At 38.5% G+C, this 25,834-nt stretch overlaps 1 protein-coding gene and 1 long non-coding RNA gene across 14 annotated transcripts in view; one reads left to right on the top strand and one right to left on the bottom strand.

The window, feature by feature from the left end:
- The window catches only part of LMBR1 (limb development membrane protein 1), a 146,752-nt gene that overhangs the window by 38,120 nt on the left and 82,798 nt on the right, over window positions 1-25,834 (bottom strand). For all 13 annotated transcript variants that reach the window (XR_012007762.1, XR_012007761.1, XM_072776823.1 and 10 more), the window contains 4 exons: window positions 22,052-22,178; window positions 21,543-21,611; window positions 20,289-20,353; window positions 16,551-16,623 (listed from right to left, as the gene is read on the bottom strand). Coding sequence is in view for 11 of the 13 variants with exons in the window: in XM_072776823.1 (XP_072632924.1) it covers window positions 16,551-16,623; window positions 20,289-20,353; window positions 21,543-21,611; window positions 22,052-22,178 (334 nt within the window). In the remaining 2 variants the exon portion in view is untranslated. The remainder of the gene's footprint in view (window positions 1-16,550; window positions 16,624-20,288; window positions 20,354-21,542; window positions 21,612-22,051; window positions 22,179-25,834) is intronic.
- Window positions 248-9,722, top strand: LOC140604977 (uncharacterized). The gene is made up of 3 exons (XR_012007763.1): window positions 248-398; window positions 6,917-7,066; window positions 9,444-9,722. It is a non-coding gene; the product is annotated as an uncharacterized lncRNA (long non-coding RNA).

Below are 25,834 nucleotides of genomic sequence, written 5' to 3'. Positions count from 1 at the left end.
ATTATAATGATTTAAATATCATAATATTTTTTTAAAATGGGGCACCTGGGTGGGTCAGTAAGTTAAGCATTGGGCACTTGATTTCAGCTCAGGTCATGATCTCAGGATTATGAGATCATGTGTGACAGGTTCTGCATTGGGCGTGGAATTCTCTCCCCTCCCCTCTCTCTGCTGTTACCTCCATACATGCTCTCTCTCACTCTCTCTCTCAAAAAAGAAAGAAAGAAAGAAAGAAAGAAAGAAAGAAAGAAAGAAAGAAAGAAAGAAAGAAAGAAAGAAAGAAAGAAAGAAAGAAAGAAAGAAAGAAAGAAAGAAAGAAAGAAAGAAAGAAAGAAAGAAAGAAAGAAAGAAGAAAGAAAGAAAGAAAGAAAAAGAAAGAAAAGAAAAAAGAAATTATTGTAATAATTTACATTTCCATTCATAGCTTTTGAAAGTACCCATTTTCTTCCTATATCTTCCCTGCACTGGATGTTGTAATTCTTGAATTTTGGCCAGTATGATGGGGAAAAAAAATGTTTTCTTATTGTTACTTTAACATGCACTTCCCTAAATGGGGTTGAGCATCTTTCCAGATGTTTAACACATGGATTTTCCTATTCATGGTTTCTACTTATTTCTATAATGACTTGTATATCTCCATACTCTATTTGTTAAATTCTGAAATGGATAAATTAAAATTCCCCACTACAAATGTACCTTTATTGAGGTCTCAACTTTTAAGAATTTTTCCATTATGTATTTGTATTTGTCTGCTAAATTTTTTGGGTTCCTATAAGACTGTTATACTCACCTTATGAATCATACCTTTTAACTTTAGATAATGATCCACTTTGTCTTTAATGTTTTTCTGCTTAAAATCTGTTTTGTGGACCTTCAGTTCTACGATCTTTTTGTTTTTACCTGTCTTAGTTACTTACTGATTTATTACAAACTTGCATATAAGAGACAAAGAAAGATTAAAATTAAAGGTATAGATATGTGTGTATATCAGCTGAATCTGATTTGAGGTTTAACCTTATCAGAGTTTGTTGGTTATGAGCAACTGAAGTTGACTGACTGGTTAAAACAGAAAAGGAATTCACGAGACAGAACCAGTAGGAAAACTTCCAGTTTTCCTGGAAAGGAGAGGAACCACGCAGCTGGGGGCTCCAGGTGGCAGGAACAGATGGACTGTCTCCTCATAGTATTACACCTGGGATGCATCAGTCCCAACCATTTTCAATCATCATGTTGCTATGATCAAGAATGAACTTTTCAGTCTTTATGTGGCTAGGTTCAAGAATAAACTTTCAGTGTCCTAATGACCTAGCTCGAATTCCTTGAGTAGGGGAGGCAGAGAACTTTGACAAGCAGTTCCACAGATATGATCAAATAGGAGAAACAGTAAAGCCAAATCAGATGCTTTTTCTAGTAAAGAAAAAAGAGCTACGGGTGCTTATAGCAAAATGGTTGAATAACCCAATCTGACAGGCTCTATTCCTTAACAGTGGAATTCAGCCCATTTACATTTAGTCAAATAGAGTATTTGCATTCAGTATAACTTTGTATAACAGCTGATAAATTTGATTTTATACCCTGCACACTACTTGTCTGAACTTTAATTTTTTTTTAATTTTATTTTTATCAAAATGAAATGGGCACAGAATTCCAAGTGCCACATCCCGGCACAAGGCACCTACACACATGCCACCTTCCTCCCAAAGACTGTCACTTCAGGTCATTTAGCTGATTCTTTCAGTATCTATCTTCTTAGCACTAAATCAACAGCTTCCTTTGCTGCTGGGTCTTGATTTTCCAGCTCTAAGTATTAACTATGGCCTTCCTACCAAACCACACCCTTGGCCATTTCCTCCCTCTCCCAATGTGGATTATTGGACATCTTGGTTACATCAATATTTGATGTCTTCATTATTACAAAAGAAATGCCACCCACTGCTTACCTACATAATAAACTATGACTAGCTTTCCTTTCTTCCATAATAGTATTCTTTTCTATCCCTAGAATTAGTCATTTTTCTCATTTGCTTAGTCCTCTATGTACTTAACACTGTCTTGAAGCCACCCTCTCCTCCCAAATGTATTTTTCAATCAGTGTTTAAATTCCTTTTATCCCATTCATTTCATTATCTGGGAGCAATTTCTCCTGGAGTCATGACACCTGCTTTGGTCTGGACCAGCTGCTCTCTAGGCCTGATGCACCCTGGCATCCTGGGCCCTGTGGCACATCTCTGATTTACAACTCAGTCTTTCCCACTGCTTCAATCTCTCATCTAGGTGGCACATGGCCTCCCCAGCAGCTTGCAAAGATAGGGTGAACGGGAGATAGTATTTTTGAGACTACACGAGTCTGGATATTTTACCTTTGCTCTTATGGTTTGGTTAAATATGGAAATCTACATCATAACTAATTTTCCTTCAGAGTAAGTCACCGTTCCACTGTCTTGCAGCTTCTAGTGTTGCTCCTGAGAAGTCAGAAAAAGTCCTTCCTGTCTCCGTATGAACTGCTTCCCGTCCTGTGAAATGTACGGAATCTTTGCAGTGTTCTTGCATCGAGTCCCCTTCAATGGATGATACAGGGCACTAGTGAGCCCTTCCAATCTCCAAATTTACATCCTTCAGATCTGAGAAATTTTCTCTCCTCTTCCCACTTGGAATTCCTAGTAGTTGGATGTTAGATATCCTGAACTGGTTCTCTAATATTATTAACTCTTTTCTCCTATTTTTGTCATTTTGACCTATCTTCTAAAAAAATTTCCTTATCTTCTAGCCTTTTGGATAGGTCATTATTTCTAATTATCAAGTGTCCCTTTCTGTTCACTAGATATTCCATTTTTATGGACTCCCGACCTTCCTCATGACTGCAATCTTGGTCTCCTTCAGGGTATTAACAACAGGTATATTTTTATGTATTTTTCTCTAGTATATATTGTCTTCTTCGAGGTCTTTCTTGTTTTGGCCTCTTATTTCATGTTGCTCAGAAGCCTGATGAGCCTTAGAGGGCTGCTCATATTTAAGAATAAAGCACTGGGGTGCTGGGGTAGCTCGGTCAGTTAAGAATTTGACTCTTGGTTTCAGTTCAGATCATGATCTCAGGGTCATGAGATCAAGCCCTACGTCAGGCTCCACGTTCAGCATGGAGTTTGTTTGTCCCTCTCCCTCCCCCTGTTCTTCTCCCCACCACTCCAATGTGCTCTCTTTCTCAAATAAAATCTTTTTTTTTTTTAAAGATTTATTTATTTATTTATTCAGAGAGAGAGAGACAGAGAGGCAGAGAGAGACACAGGCAGAGGGAGAAGCAGGCTCCATGCAGGGAGCCCGACGTGGGACTCGATCCTGGGTCTCCAGGATCACACCCTGGGCTGCAGGCGGCACTAAACCGCTGTGCCACCGGGGCTGCCCTCAAATAAAATCTTTGAAAAAAAAAAAAAAATGACCTACAAAACATGCTAAGTTGAAACTCAAGAGTGTGTGGGTGGTGGCTGACAACTATGAGACTTCATGCTGGGTAATCCAGCCAGGTCTTTCACAAAGGACACCCCACTGCTGGCATCTGTGGGGCTTTCCTCCTAGGCTAGACAGCCTCCACAGATAAGACTCTTTGGATCTCTTCCTTGGCATATTAAAGCTTGACTGTCTAAGTGAAGGGAGATAGGAGCCTGTGAGCACTCACCCCATCCTCTACTTAACACTGTGTCTAGGCCACAGCCTCTGTTTCACTTTCTGGAGAACAACTCTCCCTCTTCTCTTGGGATAGGAAAGAGGCAGTGCCTGACACCTTGGATAGAGGGAAAAGATCTGGGGATCAAATTGCTTCATCAACAGGATTTTCAACCAACCCTCTTTACCTTAAACTTCCTCCACTCTATCTCCACATTTCCATATCTGATGGTGCCACTTCCTGAGACTTTGGGCAATTCTGGGATATAAATCAAACACATGGCTTAGGATTTAGATTCCTTGGGTCTGCTAAACTGATTACTTCTAAGATTTTCTCAGGTCTGCTAAATTCCAAAATTTTATTGGGATTTTCTCTCAAGTTCTCATTCTCTGAACATTAGTATTCTCATATGCAAAATGAGATATATTTAGGATGTTTTCCACTGAATCAAAAACATCAATTCAAAGTAACTTAAAAATTAAAAAAAAAAAAAAAAGTAACTTAAAAATTAAGAAAACAATTTCATGAAATTACAAGTTTAGACACAGAGTGGGCTTCAAAGTTGATTTTCCCACAGCTCAACAATGACATACAGGGACCAAGCTCTGCCATCTACAAGTCGGCTTATGAAGACTGGTGGCTCTCTCTCCTTTATGTAATTTCATAATTTCCATTTATTTTGCTCTTTATTTCTTCTTTTCCCAGCTTGAAGAATTTCTGTTTATTCTTTTTCCCCATGTTAATCTGGCATTTCAGTGGTTACTTTCTCTTGTTAACACAGGTAGACTTGTATTTTTTTTTCAATATAACAGTTATAACCCAATAGTGATGTTTTACTGAGTAACTTTTCTGCACCAAGGTGAAACTTTCACAGTACTTTTATCTATTTTTTCATTGCTTCCCAATCATCCTAAATCCTGGATTTTGCTGGGATTACTTTAAAGTATTTAGTATACTGGGCACCTGGGTGGCCCAGTTAGTTAAGCATCCAACTCTTGATTTCAGCGCAAGTCATGATTTCAGGATTGTGAGATCAAGCCTGACATGAGGCTCCACACTGGGCATGGAAGCTGCTTAAGACTCTCTCCCTCTGCCTCTCCCCTAACCTCCTCAAATACAATCAATCAATCAAGTATTTAGTATAAGATTATTACTAGATTTTTCTTTCAGTATAAAAGTTGCCATATCCTTAATGCCTAGAATAGTTTCTAGCACAAATTAGATACTCAATATACAGATATGAAATGAAGCAATAAATGAATGCCTTTTTTGGCCCTAACATACATACAACATATTTATAAATATGAGTTTTTCATTGCAATCTTCCCCCCCACACCCTTAAAACTAACAATACTATTCAATAATCCTTAGCAGGTTACAAACGGGAGGTTTGATGTTGATTTCTCTCTTCTTTATAAGTAATTTTTCTATGTGAAAGCTTGTAAGGTGTTTTATTATCACTACTCTTGGAATTCAACAATGTTACACAATAAATCTAGATCTTTAAATGTCCTGCTTAATAATCTTGTCTAGGACTCTATGGTCTTTTAACCTGCACTAAAATCTTTCTTCAGTTCATTGACATTTTCTTCTATTATCTATTTACTTAACTTTTTTCTACTTCTTCTTTTTCCTCCTTCTAGATGTTTATTATTTAGATTAAGTAGCTCATCTCTACAGTCTATGTCAGCCATTTCATTGATGTTTCCCTCTCTTCGTACTTATGGTCTCTGACATTAAATAGTTTTCCCATTGATTCTACCAGATAATTCAATTTTTAGAAAGACTACACTCCTTCCCTATCACTACTATAACAAAGTACCATAAACTTAGTGGCTTAAACACTACAAATTTATTATCTTACAGTTCTAGAGGCCAGAGGTCTGAAATCTAGGTGTCAGCAGGATTGTGTTCCTTCTGGACACTCTAAGAGAGAATCTGTTTCCTTGTCTTTTCCAGCTTCTAGAGGCACCTGCACACATTGACTCATGGCCCCTCCTTCAAGTCTCTCTACCTTCACTTCCACTATCATCTCCTTCTCTGATCCTCAGTTTTAACAATGCCATGAGGACACTGGGCCCACCAGATCATCTAGGATGATCTTGAGACCTTTCACCTAATTACCTTACAAAGTCCCTTTTGCCATGTAGGGGACATGTTTTTAGGATCAGGGTGATTAAGACATGGATACTTTTGCAGGGTCACTATTCTGCCTACCACAAGGACTATTTCATCTTTTATCTACCGAATTTTTAATTTTTTTTTCACATTGTAGGTGGTCTTTTTCTTCTCTCATTATGTTTCCTTAAAAGTCCATGTTACTTTTTGGGTCTAAGTACAAATTCTTATTTGTCTCTCCATTAAATTTTAACCTCAGTGGGAATCATCGTTCTAGATTCACATCTTAATCTTCATCACTCAGCCTTAAGTGAGTGATCATTTTTCTTTACTCACTGTTCTGTTCTCTTCACACTGAATCAGGTCAGAGAGTCCTTCAAACAATGACAAACCATTATGAGGTCCCAGTAATTTCTGTTTTGGGGGCCTGGGGATGAACTGGCCAGAAACAATGATTCAGGAAGAAGCATCAGTGCTCTGGGACAGCACTCCTTCCTCAAAGGTAGAAAGAAAACAAAGGATTCAGGCCGGAAGTGCAAGATGGCAGGGGTGCTAATGCAATAGGGGAATTCAGTAGTATTTCTGAAATACTGTGGTTTTTTTTTTTTTTTCAGGTGACACAATGCTAGGTACACAATAGAGAGTTAATGCTGATTTACTTGCATACAAAAACTAAAAATACATTCTCATTATCTCCAAACAAGTATGCTTTCATTAAATGACTAGATTTACCCAGAATAACAATTTTCAAAGACATTATCATCCTTTATTATACATATGTATCATTACTTAAGTGAGAAGAACAAGCTTGTTTAGGCAGAATTTTCCATTATATATGACCAGAAGGAACAATGGCTATTGTAAGGAATCAAGACACATTGAAACACACATTGGAATGTGATGTGAATTTAAGTTGCACTAGAAAAAAATCATCAAAATATCCTGAACAATTGTATTATCCTTACTTTATTTCAAAATGAATCTAACATGTTCCATGTCAGCATTGTCTAGTCAATAAGTCAAATTGGTAGACAAAACCTGTCTGGACTAGTCATGAAAAATAAAAAGGGATTCTCCAAGAAAACCACAAAGCAGCTCATTTAAGGTCAATTTAACGGTATTATTCTGTTTTTCTTCCAGCCTCGACACAAGATTTCACTACCTCAAAGGAAATTAGAAGAGTATCTATTTGCATTCCCCTAGGTGATTGGCAGTTCAACACCAATTAGTTCAAAATTACACTGTTACTAGCGTGCAATAAAAACAACACCTTTCATCTTCCTTACACAGGTAAGAATACCTTCAGAGCCAATAACTTTGATCAAGTAAGTATTTTTGATCCTGCCCCACCCGTCTCTTTGGATTCAGGAAAACTAATAGCTGAAGGCAACTTTTCCCGGCTTTATTCTTAAGCTGAAAAACTAGTGTGGTATTGAAAATATTTTGCTTCCAAGATAACAAAATTTCCCAAAGCCCAGCATTTCTTCAATAACTAAGCCTTAATATATGACAACTTTAATGGACATTCATATGTTAAAGGGCAGATACTAATTATTTAATTTAAAATATGTAATACATTTTTAAAAATAAATATAAATCTCTATGTTGGTATGTAAACAATTCAAATAACATGAAGCAATAAATCTCCCTAAACAATTTAGTGTCCTAAACTAAGTCTCATAATAAATACTATTTAGAAGTAGACACCTCTGGTATAAACAGACTAGTTTTTCATTTAACTTTTTAATTTAGCATATAGCCAAAAAAAGTTGATTAGAAAATCTGTTGCTTAAGTAACACTTTAAAACTTTGATTATGCTTAGTATATTAAATTGACCAATGTGATCTCTATCAATACACTATAAGGTCCCTCAAGTACTTTTAATTATTTCTAATCACTTAGATAATTTGTTTAAAGCCCAAGACTCCTAAAATTTCGTAGAGTGTCTCCATCCTCTAAGCAAACACCAATTACTGTTCAGCACACAGCCACTGCAGATGAGGCAGACCCCCCAGAAAGTTTTTGAAAACTGAAGCCTAGACATTCAAATCTCTAAAGCATCTATCTCAACATCAACACAAACTCTTGTTATTTTCTACAGAAGAGATGGACAATCTATACATTCAAACACACTATTTCTATTCCATTTGTAATGCTAATATTTGTTAAAGTATTAGTTTCTATTTACTAGTGACATATCCATAAAATATAGCTAAGTACAAAAATCAAGTAATATAAGATTCTTGATATTGAACACAATTTGAAAATCAAAATTCAAATACATTTTCATTATAAATAACCACAAGCAAGACAGAAAATACTAAACAATCAGCTTTAAGAACATTATAAAAAGCTATGTACCAGGGAGCCTGGAGCTCAGTTGGTTAAGCCTCTGGCCTCACCTCAGGTCACGATCTGGGGGTCCTGGGATTGAGCCCCAAGTCAGGCTCCGCAGGGAGTCTGCTTGTCCTTCTGCCCCTCCTCGAGCTCATTCTCTCTCTCTCTCTCTTTCTCTCTCTCAAATAAATAAGATACAGTATTTTTTAGAAAAAGCTATATATAATTAATTGTTTGGCTTTTTTTTCCACCTTAGATATAAGCTATTGGTAAATCTTAAACTTGATATTAAGATTATTTTTTAAACTTATTTATATATGGTACTATCAGGAATACTATCATCCAAATAGGTTATGGTTGAATAAGCAGCTCATGTATATTAAATTTTATCTTCTGCTAAAAAATTTAGATCATTTATATCATATCATTTATAGAAAATATGTGATACTTGACTCTTAAGTAATTCTACAGTTACTCCAAACTATTCCTCATCACTGATATATATATTATCTTACATCTCTTCAGTCACCTCATTTCATCTTGCAACATATCATTTGTTTGGCCACAATTTATAGTCAAGAAAGTGATTATATGGCCCAAGAAGCTGAATAAATAGTTAACAAGGCATCTCTCACTGTTTGAGATGTTAGGATCCAAATGCTGGTGATCTTACTGGGGAAAAAAAAAATTTAATTAGTTTCACCAGTAGTTAATATTCTTTCTTGTTAGCTCAGGAAGTCAAGATATTATTAAACACTTTCTTCTAGCATAGTATTGTCCAAAAGGGGGTCACTGAGTGTCAACAATTTTTGCTATATATGTTGTTGATGAGAGCTGACACTTGATCACCTTCAGCCAGCCTAAGCTCATCATGCTCAAAGTGGCCCAGGGACTGATATATTTGCAATATTCTCAACTTCAGTGATATAACCAACAGAGATCGTATTCATGGAATAACCACTGTAGGCTATAGAAGAATAGCTAGAGAAGGTCAAGATGAAAGTATGTAGAGAACATAAGATAAGATTGGGATAGAAGCTTCCTTACAATATTAAGGGTGTTACCTGAAAGGCGTCAGATAAGTAATGACCAAATCAGCAAACTGTTCTGACAGTGATGATAAAAAATGCCTCTAACAGGATGCAACTACTCTAAACCAAGTGTAAATACCACCGTAAACCTTGGCATCATCATAAAACTGCCTGGCAAACTCAACTCAGTGACAATAAGCAAGGTTCCAAGACTGATGGTGACCAATTGCTTCTGACAGGTAACTAAGTTCCATAAAAAGATCGAATGAGTTATTTTTTTCAATCTCCTATTTTTCAGAATACAAAGGTACTGCAACTTGACACACCACAAAAATGAAACAAGTATATTTTCTGTGCTCTTAAGAATAAAGAATACAAAAAAAAAAAAAGAATAAAGAATACAAGCTTCAATGAAAAAGGCTTTTAAAGGAAGATCAAAATCAAGCAGGAAAGTAATTACTACCAAAAGTGATACACTAACTTTTTATCATGAAGATGAAAATAGTACCTAACAAAATTGAATTGAATCATTAAGTTCAAAGTCTACAATATTTTTAAATAAATTACATTAAAAGAACTGTCAAGGTTTTGAACTTAAACAATAAAAAATAATTCCTATTCATTATGGTACTTCTAAAGTTACCCAGTACACCCAAAGGCTATATACACACGAAAGCTAATTATTTCAATTAATGCTGTTGCATTACTTAAACATTTAAACATGCTAATGATATATGCATCCTCTTAATCCTGGGTAGGAATTACAAAAGATTTTCTACCACAATTAATGTAATGGGACTTTCTGTTGGGCTACTCTTCTAGGGTCTTGAAGTAGAAATGGATTTTGATTGCTCGTATTTCATGGCTTCACACTAAGGGAAATCACCTTATCTCTGCTTCTTTACTAACACTCCAGGGCATAAGGTCCTCCAGCCCCACAATCTTGGTTTGTCTTCAGAGGTCTCTACTGTGGGCCTTCCTAAATGTTGTCTCCATGTAATTCTTTTATCCTATCACCAAATTTTATTTCTTCTTCCTTCTTCACTTCTTTTGGTAAAATGACAACTCTCCATCATGCAATGTTTTTCATCTATTCATTCACTCATGCAACAAGTATTTACTACCAACCCACTATATGGCTGGGGATAGTGGGATCAGGAATACAGAAAGGAAGAAAATAAACAAAAATCCTTGCCTATACAGTTCCTGTTCTACTATGAAGAAACTGGCAATATATAAAAAGTAAAAACAGTGGGTCAGAAGGTGAAAGTGTTACAGGAAAACATAAGGCAGGAAAGAGGGAAAGAAGTGCCAGGGCAGAGGTGGAGCTTAGCAATATTAATCATATCCACAAGGCCTCAATGTGGAAAAGCCCACTGAGAAGGGGATCTTTAGATAAGACCTGGAAGACAGGAGGCAGAAGGGAAACACATTACAATGCCCGAGATAAGAGGCAACTGGCCATGGTTGAAAAGCAAGAAGTTTGCAATAAAGGAAGTCAGAGGGTACATGGGGGGCTGAAAGGGAACCACTGCAAAAACTACCTTTATTCAGATTGAAAAAGGACACCACTAAAGTTCTGTGCGCAAATAAGTGAGAAGATCTGACTCATAAGGCCAAAGATAGACCCATGGAGGCTAATTAGGAAACTACTGTAAAATTCTAACCAAGAGGTGATTGTTACTCAAACCAAGGTGGTGACATGCAAGCAGATACTTTGAAGCTAGAGCCAACAGCTTTGCTAAAGGATTCCATATGGGAGTTAAGAGAACAAGACTCTGAGGAATTGGCCTGAGCATCTAAAAAAATGGATTTGCCATCTATAAAGACAGGTCAGCTATAACAGAAGCAGAAATGGGGAATAAAATCTTTAGCTGATTTTGTTTATTTTTTTATTTTTTTATTTTTTCTTTAGCTGATTTTGGAGAAGACATGTTTCAGATGCCTATTAGGCATCCAAGTAGGAATGTCTATTAGATGGATGAAGAGGTCAGAGGAAAGGTCAGCAGCATATAGATGGTATTTAAAGCCATAAGACCAGATTAAGATAACCAAAAGAATACAGGTAAACAAACATGAGAACAGTTTAAGGACTAATGCATGAGGCATGCCACTGTGAAGAAGCTATGGACACAGAGAAAAACCAGCAGTTTTTTGAGAAGCAGTAGCTCATTAAGTAAAAAAGAACAAGGAAAGTATGGTGAATGGATAACCAAGTGGAATGAGGAGTGTGGATGAGTACTCCGAAGTCACTGGGCAACTTGATAACAGCATGTCAGTATAGCAGTGGAGGCAAGAGTGGCTACAAAAACAACTGTGGAGCACAGAAATGAAAACAATGAGTGTACAACCCTACAAGTTCTGCTACAAAGACCAGCAAAGCAATGAAATGGTGAGCCAGAAGGCATAGGTCAAGATAGTTTGATTTCATTTCCTTCCTTCCTTCTTTCCTTCTTTCTTGCCTTCCTTCCTTCCATTTGTTCATTCTACTAGAAAAATTATAGCATATCTCTATGCTGAAGGAAATGATCCAGTTGGGGAAAGACTGGTTATGTCAGAGAAATAGTAGAATGGCCATAGGTATATCCTTGAATCAGGGAGAAGGGACTGAATCCAGTGCATGAGGGGAGGGCTGAGCTTTGCCAGAAGCATGGACAGCCTAGCCATAGGATCAGGAGAAAGGCAGCATGTGCAGGGGGAGTTGCAGGTAGATGAATCAAAATGATTTGTGTCAACATTTTGGCATGCTTGCTTCTATTTTCTCAAGAAAAGAGGAAGCAAGGTCTTCAGCTGAGACTGATGGTGAAGAAGTCTTGAGAGAAGACATAAAACAGTCATCCAGGAGAATGTAAAGTATGTTTAAGCTAGTGGTCATATATTTAAAGAAAGGCCAGGCAGGCGTTAACAGTTAGTCAGCTGAACAGGCGTGCATGCTGAGAACATGAAAAGCTGGCTACGACTAAGGCTAGAGTTTGGCTAAGCAGAGAGAGGGAAAGGGAATTGGGAGAGCAGGGCACTGAGACAAACCATGGCCCAGGAATTTAAACTGTGTGAGGCAGCAAGGGTCTGAAAGAAGTGAAGGAAAAAAGTAAGAAGCTATTAAGATGGATAGGTGGCATGAAACACTGTAGGACATGGTACTCCACAGGCAGTGAACAGGGTGACTAGTGGTGAGATTGCACAAGAACTTGTCACTGCTCATGTCAGGTCTGTGCTGCAGCCCGAGGCAGTAAGTAGCTGAGGGAGACCATTAAGAGAGGTCTATGGATGGCCAAGCAGGCTGGAAAGGTCATCCATGTGGACACTGAAATCACTAGTCGTGACCAGCATAATGGCAAAAAGCACAATCATGAACAAGGAACTAAAACCTTAAGGATGGAAAAGGAACTGTCTGAAAGGAGAGGAGTGAAGGGAAAAGGGAGAAGTAATCAGGTCACAATCTAATGACATGAGATTCAAAGTGTGTGAAAGCAGCAGAAGAGAACGAGAGGACACCTGCCCAAATTCCTGGATGAGTGAAGTGAAGGATGTGGGAAAGAACAGAGCTACCACCTGAGAGGGACTAAGAAGCAGCTCGTGCTGGGAGGGCCAAGTTTCTTCTAGCAAGAGGGAGGAGACTGAGGATCCAAGTGGCTCTGCTGCTGTGACCCAGTAGCTCTTCGATCTACATGGTTCCGCATGGTATAAGCAGTTTCAGGAGCTCAGGGACAGTGGGAAATAAGGTCAGAAATGCAAGTAGAAGTAGGAGATAGTCTGAGACGCCAGGGTCCTGGACAATAGAGGCTCCTTATGTTGACTATCAGAAAGGAGGAAGGCCAGAATGCAGGCACCATTCCTCCTGGCCTCAAGGCAGACAGCAAAGTAAGGTTGTGTCCTGGAGACTCAAGGAGAAGAAGCCTTTCAAGGACAGTCCTGAGTCCTGGGGTAGCTCCTCATTCCTGCCATGGTGATGTGGACACTGGGGAAGGCTGTATGAACCAGATGGCTAGAGATCTGGGACTTCCTCCTGCTCCAGGAATACATACAACCCCTACCACCTATTTCTTTGTTTTTCAAGTATTTCAGTTCTGGATAAAATCTTATAGATTCTTACCCTTCTTTTTGTCTTCTTCAGTCAACTACGATCTTAAGATTCAGAATCTAAATTCATTTGCTCAAGGTCTGGTACTTAGAAGAAGATGAGTAGTAAACAGAAAAGGAAGAAAAAAAGCAGAGCAGACCACTAACAGGATGGCTTCTTTAGAACACTGATTTACATTATAATAGGACATGGCATAAAATAAAATATGTTTATTTTATTAACATATTTTCTGAATAATAATATTAAGAACAAAACTAGCACCAGCAAATGATAAATAGGAACAATGAAGAAGTCACAGGCAAGTATTCCATCAAAAAACTATACTGATACTTTAAAAACCATGCATGAAAATTCAACTCCAATAATATCTACCACAACAAGTTATAGATCTTCCAGGAAAAAAATGTTATGTTTTTTCAGATGACCATGAAGCTGAGCTCAAAGCAAACTATACAGATGTCCCCAAAATTCCTGTGATGTGCATCACACATTCCCACACAGACCAAGAAAGCAGGCTCAATGGCCACTAGCAAAACACTATCATGAATTCTGGGGTAAATCACTACTGTAACATTTTTTTAATCTTTTATTATTATTCTGCAATTCAATAGCCCAGCATATAGGGCACCTTGGTGGCTCAGTCAGTTAAGTGTCTCTGACTCAGGTCATGATCCCAGGGTCCTGGGATTGAGCCCCACATCCAGCTACCTGCTCAAGGGAAATTCTGCTTCTCCCTCTGCCCCTGCCTCCCACTCATGCACTCACTTTCTCTAGCTCTCTCTCTCTCTCAAATAAAATATTTTTTAAAAAATAGCACACAATAAAAAATATTTTAATTTACTTTTTAAAAATAACTTAAAATACAAAATAACTGCTACAACAAAATACATTTCATATGATACTAGATTAAATTTAAAAAGTAGGGATGATTTCCACTACCTACCTTCTATGATCTATACCTTTTTTTTTTTTTAAGTAGGCTCCCATGCCCAGTGTGGAGCCCAACATGGGGCTTGAACTCATGACCCTGAGATCAAGAGTGGGACACTTAACCAACTGAGCCACCCAGATACCCCACATATGGGGTATACTTTCTTTAAAAATAGCAAATCATAAAATACTGGGTTTGTTAACCTTGTTTTCTTTCCCCTGCACATATTGATATACTCTACTCAAGCTTATGATTTTAATCCATATTACTCTATGTGCCCATTTTGATATAGAACCTTTTATGTTGCAAGCCTGCTGTTTTCCACCTGAAGCAGTCTACAGTGCTAACAAGCAGTAAATAACAAAACTACAGCAACTATCCCAACATATCATTAAAGAGCCATCAACAGAAAGACTAACTACCTACCAACAGAATAATCAGAAGCAGTGCATAGCTTACCAAAATGGTAGAAAACAAATGATACTCAGCATTAGCTATCATATCATACTTAGTCCTCTCCAAATTATATTTCTGTGCTAGTCAAAGTATTTTGTTTATTTGGATTTGGCTTCACTTTGTAATACATCTAGCCTTCTGGCAACTACTTCTTTTTGAATTTCTTTAGACATACTAATCCACTTTTGAATTTGAGGAGCCAGAGGATCTTGAAAGATTCTGGAGGGACTTTTTCTTGAAGTGAAAAGTGAAAAAGACTGTATTTTGGGGGATCCCTGGGTGGCGCAGCAGTTTAGCGCCTGCCTTTGGCCCAGGGCGCGATCCTGGAGACCCGGGATCGAATCCCACGTCAGGCTCCCGGTGCATGGAGCCTGCTTCTCCCTCTGCCTGTGTCTCTGCCTCTCTCTCTCTCTGTGTGACTATCATAAATAAATAAAAATTTTAAAAAAAGACTGTATTTTGGGCTTGGTGTTATTTTGACTTAATTCAAATTCTTTAATTCATGGAACACTATCTTTTTTTTTTTTTTTAAAGTAGGCTCCACATTCAGCACAAAGCCCAATGTGGGTCCCAAACCCACAACCCTGAGATCAAGACCTAAGCATCAAAAGTTGGATGCTTAACCGACTAAGCCACCCAGGTGCCACCATCAGGCACTATCTTTTACCCTTCCTAGATCTCAGTCTCCCTGATCTGTAAGACAGAAAGACCTCAGGCTGAAACATAACTGTATACTGTAGGCAGTAGTGTGACAGTTCAGGCATATTTATCACATATTAGCATGATTACCTAAGTAAGACAGATTTATTATAATATTCACTACTTTATTTATTTATTTATTTTTAATATTCACTACTTTAATGAAATTTTATAAAACGGACAGTATCACGTAAAGTTGTAACTCTGAAATAAAATATAAAAATAGCTTTAATAGCATTAAAGAATAAAAGATACATTTAGTTCTAAATGTTAGTGGTATCAAAGTATACAGTATTATTGCCAAGAATTCTCTATATTAGATAAAATCTGAAATTCTTTGATCTAAGAATAAAGGTCTAAATGTTAGCAACACTTTTGAGTTGATGATTTAAATTCGCTAATTGTAACTGAAGAAAGTAGGTATATTTCTTCCTATTTCATATTTAAAGTAACCTTCCATTTTATACCTACTCTTTAATTACAACCCTGAAATACAGTTAGCAATTAATAGTCTGATCTTGGGTTGGTTTTCAACATTAAAGGAAAAAAAATTTTTTTGCAGGAAAAGAGTACAGAATGAAAAGCATTTAAGTAAAATAAAAAGAAAATTCACCCAAACTATTATTTCCCTGTTAAACTACATCATTATTACTTTTTTCACTGGTTCTTCATTTGAAGCCAAAAAGGATGAGTAAATAAAAATTAAACTTTAAAATCTTTGACATACTTCCTTGGTTATCAACAGCTGATAATGAATAGCATTCCTAAATAACAACAGAGCTCCTAAGCATAACTAAGACTGTCAATTTTGGCACCTAGTAGCAAAGAGACATACTACTTTTGGCCTTAAAGATTTCAAAAGGAAAGAAATGAAGTAGGGATATTAAAGTGACTAAGAAAACATGCAAATCTGCAAAACCTCAGTGACTAAGTCATCGTGCTTAAAATACATTAGGTCTTGGTAGTAGAGGTGTACCTTAATGGCCAGTGCCTCAGAAGTCAACTGGCCTTGCTAGATTACAGCTAATCTCAGCTAGGGAAAGACGGGAACTGGACTGCAGTGCCGCTAGTCTTCAGCAAAACTGTCCTCACCTAAGACATTCACATGTTGCTCTTAAGTCTTGACCTGGCGCCTTGGCACAATGTCCTAAGAGGCTTGTAATTTTCCCCCTCAATTAGCTGTCTTTTTTGTAATTGAATAATTTTTATTGAGCTTTAACTATGGAATACATACGTACCATTTAGTCGTCTCTGGAGGGCTTCCTCCTCTAGGGTAATAATATAAATTTGCTCATCCAGGTCTTCAAGAATCTAAATTCAAAGATCAAACCATTGACTAATGCAACATTACAAAACTAGTGCTTACGAGAATACTTAGGCTATTTGGCCTATGATTTAGATAATCACTCAAAATTATTACAAATTTAAAATAAAAATACTCAAACTATTCTATTTGTAAGTTAAGGAAAATTATTTTAGCATATAACTAAACACATCAAAAGTTGCCTATTAGAAAATCCACATATATTTAAATTTAAGGATTAAAGAACACTGCAGCTCTCTCAATGACAAATAAATGTCTGAATTCTCAACATCAAAAGGCTAAATATAATAATATCTCTTACACCCAAGCCAATATTTTAGAGCAAGAAGGAATAGATCACTCTGTTCAACATTGGCTTCTCATTTGTATTTACCTATATAATACTTAACACAAGTGAACAATAAACTCAATAACTACAATGCAATACTTTCCACTTACATCATCCATACATACTAAAAATTTTCTGCAAATTATGAATACTGGTGTTATAAATTCATTTTGTAGACAAAACCCTAGAGAAATATACTTGTGTATACCCACTCACTACCATGCCATACAACACTAGTAACAAACAAGAACCACTAATCAATCACCAGGCTCTGAGCCTAAGGCACACAGGGGCCATGATACCAACTTTCCTTCCCATCAATATTCTCACCACTTTCTACTGTTTGGATCACAATTCAGTTTTTACTTTTTTAAGATCTAGCCCATACAAAAAGATTTCCCCTTACAATGCAAACTTTCCATTCACTACCATGGGTCTGTCTCCATGTAAGTGACATTGAGTGGCACACAGATTTTGTGTTAAATGCTATGTGCCTCATCCCTTTGATTCTACAACAATCCAATGAAAAACAGACTGCTATCATCCCCATCTTATAACATGCTTCTTACAAGGGTTTGGCAAAGAAAAGTTATCTGCCTTGTGAAGCCTACATTCTTAGCCACTCTGAGCTGATGGGGACCTAAATATGAGTCAAACACAGTCCTTGGACTCAGCTCATATTCTAGTGTCCAGGAGACAGAGTGAACCCAAAAAAATAATTTTAAGATTAAAATAACTCATGACTGAAGCAAAAATAAAATTTTACGAAAGTTCAGAGGAAGAAAGATTCCCAACTTCTAGGTAGGAAGAAAAAGTTTTGGCAAGTGTTTTTGTTAATAGTAGCCTGTTAGCTTATAGCTTAATTTAGTGAAAAGGGGAAAGGCATTTGGGTCAGAAGAAACTATAAGCAAAACACAGGTGAAAAGGTACAAAGTACATTCAGCAATAAGGTGGTTTGAGTACCCTGGAGCTTATGGCAGAGCAGAACAATGGGCCAGAGCCCAGGGTTTGAAATCAGCTTCTGGGTTCAAATTCGGCCCCATCTTCACTGACCTGTAATCTTGTATGAGCAACTTAATCTCCCCGAAATGCAGATAATTCAGCCATAAAATAAGACTACCGCCTAACTCATAGGTTTGTTAACAGGATTAAATTAAACGTGTGTAAAATATAGTACTTATCACAAGCATAGAGCCTAGACTGACTGAATACCATTAATACTAGGTGTTGGGGGGGCAGCCCCGATGGTCCAGCGGTTTGGCACTGCCTTCAGCCCAGGGTATGATCCTGGAGACCCAGGATCAAGTCCCAAGTCAGGCTCCTTGCATGGAGCCTGCTTCTCCCTCTGCCTGTGTCTCTGCCTCTCTCTCTATCATGAATAAATAAATAAAATCTTTAAAAAAAAAAAATACTGGGTGTTAGGAACAAGAAAAGAGGTGAAGATAATTAAAGTTTTGAGAATAATGTTAATAAGAGACAAGTTTGGGAAAAAGCTCAGCCTTGGGAAGGTCACTAAGTCAGTGGTTTTGTTTTCTATAGGCTGAGCTTTCAGCTCCACGGGGTCTGCAGGTACAGCACTGACAACAGAGTATAGTTTGTTTCCAGTGTCTTCTGCTCCCTCGAGTTACACATTTCGAAGTGCCGTGAAAGTGGCAGAGGTGGTCAGGAGACTAGACCAGAGTAACTGTAGACCAAGGACAGAACTTTGAACATTTGCCTATTTTGGGGGGCCAGGAAATGGAAACAGAGAAAAGAGTCTCCCAAAAAAGCTCCCCCAGAGAATCAGGAAGAAATTAAGAATGCAGTGTTATAAAACTTCTCCAAGATGGAAGTGAATTTCAAGATTTGATAGCATGTTTTATTTCAGTGTATATACATTAGGTAGCAAGTTAAATAATCCAATTTTATTTTTTAAAAGATATGATGAGATTTGTCCTTTATTTTTTAAATGTTTCAAAATTAAGCAAGCATTACTAAAAGAATATCTACTACAATATTTCCCCAAATTGTTCCTTGACTAATTACCCCGATAGGAAAGACAAACATATAACTAAAAACAATTTAATAGGTACTACTAGTGAAATTCAAGCAAAGGAGAATGTGAGAAAGGAGCTTGATTATTACAACTTAAAGAAAAGGTGAGGCAAAATTCAAAGATAGGCAGTGAGCACAGCTGACATGAGAACCAAGCCATGAGGAGGCTGTCAGGGGGACTGGAGCAGGCTGGGGGCATTGAGGGGAGAAAGCCCCAGACACATCTAGAAAGTGAAAGCAGACAGCCCATTAGCTGCTGAGTGTGGAATGAGAGTCAAGGACGCAGATGCAGAGGCCAGAGGTCAGTGGACTAGGGAAAGGTTGTGAGTCATGCAGAACTGAGTTTGCAGGCAATGAGGATCCATGAAAATAATTTAAATGGCAAGTTCCTTTAATGCAGCTAAGAATTATTCTCATGTGATAATATTTGGCAAAATAGCTAGAAACCAAACAAATTAGGGACAAATCATTAGAATTACTACCAATTGAAAATCATTTAAAGGGCAGCCTCGGTGGCTCAGTGGTCTAGCACCACCTTTGGCCCAGGGCATGATCCTGGCGACCCGGGATCGGTCCCATATCAGGCTCCCTGCGTGGAGGCTGCTTCTCCCTCTGCCTGTGTCTGTGCCTGCCTCTCTCTCTCTCTCTCTCCCCCTCTGTATCTCTCAGGAATAAATGAATAAAATCTTTAAAAAAAAAAAAAAAGAAAGAAAGAAAATCATTTAAAAGTGAATATAGGGCAGCCTGGGTGGCTCAGCGGTTTAGCGCCGCCTTCAGCCCAGGATGTGATCCTGGAAACCCAGGATCGAGTCCCATGTTGGGCTCCCTACATGGAGCCTACTTCTCCCTCTGCCTGGTCTCTGTCTCTCTATCTCTGTGTGTCTCTCATGAATAAAGTCTTTAAAAAAAAAAGTGAATATATAGTAATTCTGAGATTAAAGTGAAAAGTATAATCAAAATATAACGTAAGACATAACTGCTTCATAAGTCATAAATTTGGTAAATTCTGAAACATAACAGAGTCACTACTGATACAAGATAACAAACACCTAAAATATCTAAGTATTTGTAAATTTTGTCTTAAAATATGCTAGAGGAATTTCTACCTGAGTGTCTATAATTAATATTCTAAAAGAAAAACATTTGGTTTCCAAAGATGAAAAAGATTAAGATAAAAGCAACAACAAAGTCACAAGCCCACAGAAATATTCTCATGTTTTTGATTGCTAATTCCCAACTTAAAAGATCTTCAAATGTAAACACATTTATTTAACAAGATGACACACTTACTGTTGGCTTCACCAGCAACTGACCCATCACTGTGAACATGCGGGAAAGGCCCACAGGGGTACATACTACAGGAGAGATCACAGAGAGGAGGCTGATAAATTGCTAGTCCAAAAATATAGAACAGACTCAAAGATTATCATTTTAAGAAAACTTTTGTCTCAAATTTAGATTCTCTCAGTTTTTTGTCAAAGGACTTTTCAACTCATCAATAAAGAAGCTAGAGGGAGTAGCATGTGGAGGATAAAAGATACCTCAAGATTGAAGAAGGCTTAGGACATGCAATACTCTAGCAGCTGAATAATAAATATTTTCACTTAAATTAAAACCAACTAAAGAGCAGATTAAATTTCAAGTGCTAATGGAATTAAGAACCAGGCAACTATTATCTTAATTCCTTTTAACTACATTTATCTACTTATAAATATCCCTGAGAAGGAGATCCCTGGATGGCTCAGCAGTTTAGTGCCTGCCTTTGGCCCAGGGCATGGTCCTGGAGTCCCAGGATCAAGTCCCACATCGGGCTCCCTGCATGGAGCCTGCTTCTCTCTCTGCCTGTGTCTCTGCCTCTCCCTCTCTTTCTCTCTCTCTGTCTCTCATGAATAAATAAATAAAATCCTTAAAGATAGATAGATAGATAGATAGATAGATAGATAGATAGATAGATATCCCTGAGATATGTTGTAATGCCTCAAGTAAAACTGAACAAATTTTAAATAAAGGCCACAAATTCACCACCAGAATTCTATGTTACCATTCAAAAGTAGAATCTTTTTTAAAAAAAAATTTTTTTAAAGATTTTATTTATTTATTTGGAGATAGTGTGTGCCCATGAATGGGGAGACGGGCAGAGAGAGAGGGGGGAGAAGCACATTCCCTACTGAGCAGGGAGCCCAATGCGGGGCTCCATCTCAGGACCCTGAGATCATCATCGAAGCTGAAGGTAATGTTTAACCAACTGTTAAGAATCCTCAAAAGTAGAATTTAATGCTGCAGTGGTTGTGGGCCTGTGTGTGCGTGTGCATGTGCATGCACATGTGTGTCTCTCTTTACAAGAGAGGCTTTCCTTAAAGAAAAACACACGTGTTTTATTTCATGGTTCCAGCTTATCAAAAAATTTATCTTAACATAAAAAAAGTTAAGGGACTTCAGAAACGTCTCCAAGCTATTAAGTAATCTCATCAGGAAATCACACTATTACTTTCTAGAACAAAGAACTCCACTTTCCCATCAATGTTGAGCCAGAAAAATACTTACAGAGAAGTAACAAACATCCCATCAGAGATATACAGGAATATAAATAGGGTAGGTAGAACTCCCAGAGATCTATAAAGAAATTTATAAATATAAGTTAGTAAATCCAAAATATTGTACATTAAGATATAAGTTGACTATAAACTAATGTATGATAAACATCATAATTGTCTGGGTCTACTAAACCATATAATTTCTAAATTGTACAAAAAGATCTAAAATAGAAGAAAAGGAAATAACCCTTTTGCAAAACCTGTTTGGAGAGAGAGAAAAAAAGTCTCCATGGAATTTTTAAGAACAGAAACCAATTAACAAAAATCTTAAAAGCTGCTTGCTTGTTCTGAATATAGCAAACACATGAACACTCATTTTTCTTCTTATACATGTCTGAAGATTTGTTAGCTCTGTAAATTAACAACAAGGACTAAAGGACACAAAGAATTATTCAAACGTTCAGGAAAGTGAATGTGTAATTACACCCCCAGTTCAGTGTCCCCGAGACACCAGCTTACCATACAAAGACTCCATGCTTGCAGCGTCATTGTCAATGAGTGCAGAGGCTACCCACACTATCCCGAGAATAAGGAGTGCGAGAAGGACAAGCATGACCACAGTTTCTAAAATTCGAGCTCGGATTCCCTGAAAAAGATAATGGAAACAGAACTGTAGTCTTTTATTTCACCTCATGGATAATTAGGTTTCCATCCAGATGAAAGCATAAAAATTATTTGAAAAGAGAGGAAATTTATATGTATTAGCAAGACAAAAAACACTAGCTTTACAGTGTCATGTTTAGACTGACTTTGTTTTACAAAATCATGTAGAATACCATTAAGCTTTGAAGAAATAACCAAAAAAATGTGTCATAAAAACCTATTTCAGGACTGTGTTTTAAAACACAAGGTGATGAATTTTTGTCTCTGGTTCTAAGCAAGGGGGTCGAGGCTGACTAAGGCCCTAGGCCAAGCAGTCATGAGAGCCAGATCCCGGGAATGCACACAGCCAGGCTCCCAGAGTGCCAGCCGCCAGTGTCACTCCTGCAGCCACCAGCACAGTTGCCAGCGCCCCTTATGCCCCCCACCCCTGCAGCCACCAGTGGAACCCCCCTGCAGCTGTCAGTGCAGCAGCCAGCGCTCCCTCCTTTGCTCTCAGCAGCCCTCCACTGCTCCTCCACTGCTCCTCCACTGCTCCCACAGCAGTCAGTGTCCCCTGGCCCTGCCGCTGCCAGCAGAACCCCCACCCTCCCACCCCCACAGCTGCCAGTGCTCCCTCTCCAGCTCTCAACAGCACCCCCAGCTCCCACAGCTGCCAGCATACTGCCCCTCCCCCCACCGTGGCCACCAGCGTCCCACTGTGTCCCACTGCTCCTGCAGCCACCAGCGCCCCCTGCTGCACAAATCATGACAGGGGCCACCCCCCTGCGATGCCCACAGCAGAAACCAAGGACAGGCGCAGTGCCGGCTATCAATTATGTACCACTTCTTTCTTCACACTAGATAAAACCATGATTGCTTCATGTGCCTAGAATATAATAAACCATCTTTATGCACAATTTTGTTTTAAATATAAAACAAATTCAGACCTCAGGGCCAAACCAGAGGCCAGACTTCTAAACTTGAAATCTAATGGACAAGGCAAACGAACAAAAAACAACTTTCTCATGTTCTTAAAAAACCACCAAATGATTGAATCTGTACCTAAATTCAAAGACTCACATTGATGTTTTATACTGTAATGCACTAATGTACATCTAATACAACAAAGAAAATTAGAAGCAAATCCATGCCTCTCAAGAAATGTCTCATGTAATCTTTCCTTCCCCATTAAAAATAGTGATAAAGACCTAAACCATATGCTTATTTCAATTTTGCCCTAACATTATTTGTTAATTCCTGATTCAATCACAGAATGCAGTCCTCAGATGGAGAGGACAGGGAACACCCCAGCACCACCACCCCCCTGCCATGACACCAAGTTGGAGAGGCCTGCTCTTCTTACTTGTCCAGTGTTACAACAGGGCAGGTCCAAAGATGTCCTCAAACGTGCAGTCAGCACAGCTTAAGTGTTTGCACAGCAAGGGAGGCTGGTGGACCAGAGTGAATGACGCTTGAATTTTAACACATCAGAGCTAACAGTAATTATGACTCGAATGAGATGAAATATGAATAGTCCCCAAACATACTACTAAAAAACACCCTCCAACTTTCCTGAAGAACTCTCCAAACCTGCACTTCACAACTTTCAAACCACTTAGGATATCAAAACATGACCACCACCTTTCTTTTCTTTTAAGTAGGCTCCACGCCCAGTATGGGGCTTGAACTTACAACCCTGAGATGAAGAATCTTATACTCTACCAAGTGAGCCAGCCAGACACCCGGGGCTGTCACCTTTAAATGGTATTTCTTTTTCCTTCCTTCTCTCTTTTTGAGCAATGGTCTTTTTTTCTAAGTACTACACATGAAATATTATATGGAAAGTTTATAACGGATAAAAAGAATAGCTGCTCTGATTTGTACGTACTATACCCTTTCAGCTTGTCTCTTTCTGTCTCTGACCGAAGCCAAAATCCTGCCTGCCTCCAAATACTTAGGAGTATTAGGGTTCCCAAAACACCTAACACCTATGCCTTAAGTGTTATGACATATGCACTAAACACTGTTTAAAGTGTTCTAATATAGGGATCCCTGGGTGGCGCAGCGGTTTGGCGCCTGCCTTTGGCCCAGGGCGCGATCCTGGAGACCCGGGATCGAATCCCACTTCGGGCTCCCGGTGCTTGGAGCCTGCTTCTCCCTCTGCCTGTGTCTCTGCCTCTCTCTCTCTCTCCGTGTGACTATCATGAATAAATAAATTTAAAAAAAAATAATAAAGTGTTCTAATATATGAGCTAACCAGTAGTGATCCTTGGAACCATCTGAGGCCCACTGTCCAAGAAAATGTTTTAATAATATGTGTGATAATTATTAAACAATTGTAACAATGTAATAGGAAGTGCAATATATAACCATTACTATGGTAGTAAATGTTAGGGAATCAATCCACAATAAGATTTACACACTACCTCCAATACTCTAATAAAACTATTTCTTGGTAGTTAAATGTATTTTTCTTCAAATATGTTATTCTGCAGTGGAAGCCAATGCTCCATGGGTCTTTCCCATTTTTGTGCATCTCACAAAGAGAGGCAGGGACAGCCCTTGTTCTGGACAGTCTATTTTTTTAAGATTTATTTATTTATTTTGGGGAGAGAAAGAGCACATGCACATGCAGTGGGGAAGGGAAGAGGGAAAGGGAGAGAGAGAATCCCAAGCAGACTAACCACTGAGTATGGAGCCCAACATGGGGGTCAATCCCATGATTCTGTGATCAAAACCTAAGCCAAAATCAAGAGTTAGATGTTTAACCAACTGAGACACCCAAGTGCCCCTGGACTATCTTTTTAAGGATGTCTGGATAGCAAACAGCCTTGGAAAACAGAGGCAGGTGTCTTTCTGAAGCAGAAGTAGGTCTGCAGAACAAAGGGCAAGCAGGTTTGCTTGCAGCACATTTATGGGTTTCCCCTAAGTTTGAGATTCCTCAGCTATGACCTGAGCTCACTATAGAAGCAACCTCCACCTGAGCCACACTGCCCCCAGGAGGCTGTGGGGGGTGGGAAGGGATTGTGCTGGAAAACAGGAAGCTCATGGCTTGCCTTGTTCTGAGTAATGAAGTCCCTTGAGTCTAATCCAGGAGTCTCATGTCTACAAGCACCACACAGAAATCTAGCAGACTGTCAGCTCACAAGTATAGTAAACTCTCAGACCCTCCACAGTTCTGGCAGCTGTGAGTGACAAGAGTGGGCAGCTAACATGACTTTCTAGAGAAGAACAGTAAGGGCCCACAAGGCTGGGTTAAGGGCAATGAGAAGACTCCCAAGATCCAGCAGTTTATGCTCCTAGCCAAGCAGTAGGCAGGTGAGAGAAGTGAGGGTCCCCCAAGGATGCTTGTCAGAGGCTAAGCTGCAGGGGAGCTTGGTCATAGCCCTTTCTCCCAGAGAGGAGGGGTGTTACTGTGTTCGTGTAACAGCAAGCCCTACAAGGCCAGGTAAAAAGACTATGGTTACAAGGAGCTATTTTTCTTGTATACTTTGTGCTTTTGTGTATTTTCCAAATTTCATAGTGAAATCTGAAATGTAAGTAATACGAGAATTAATGTTTTAATTTCTTTTTAAAGATTTTATTTATTTATTCATAGAGACACAGAGAGAGAACGAGAGGCAGAGACACAGGCAAAGGGAGAAGCAGGCTCCATGCAGA

This window comes from Canis lupus, chromosome 15 (genome assembly GCF_048164855.1).
Source record: "Canis lupus baileyi chromosome 15, mCanLup2.hap1, whole genome shotgun sequence".
Classification (NCBI taxonomy): Eukaryota; Metazoa; Chordata; class Mammalia; order Carnivora; family Canidae; genus Canis; species Canis lupus.
The sequence above is the reverse complement of the archived record's forward strand: the minus strand, read 5'-3'. Positions and strand labels throughout refer to the sequence as shown.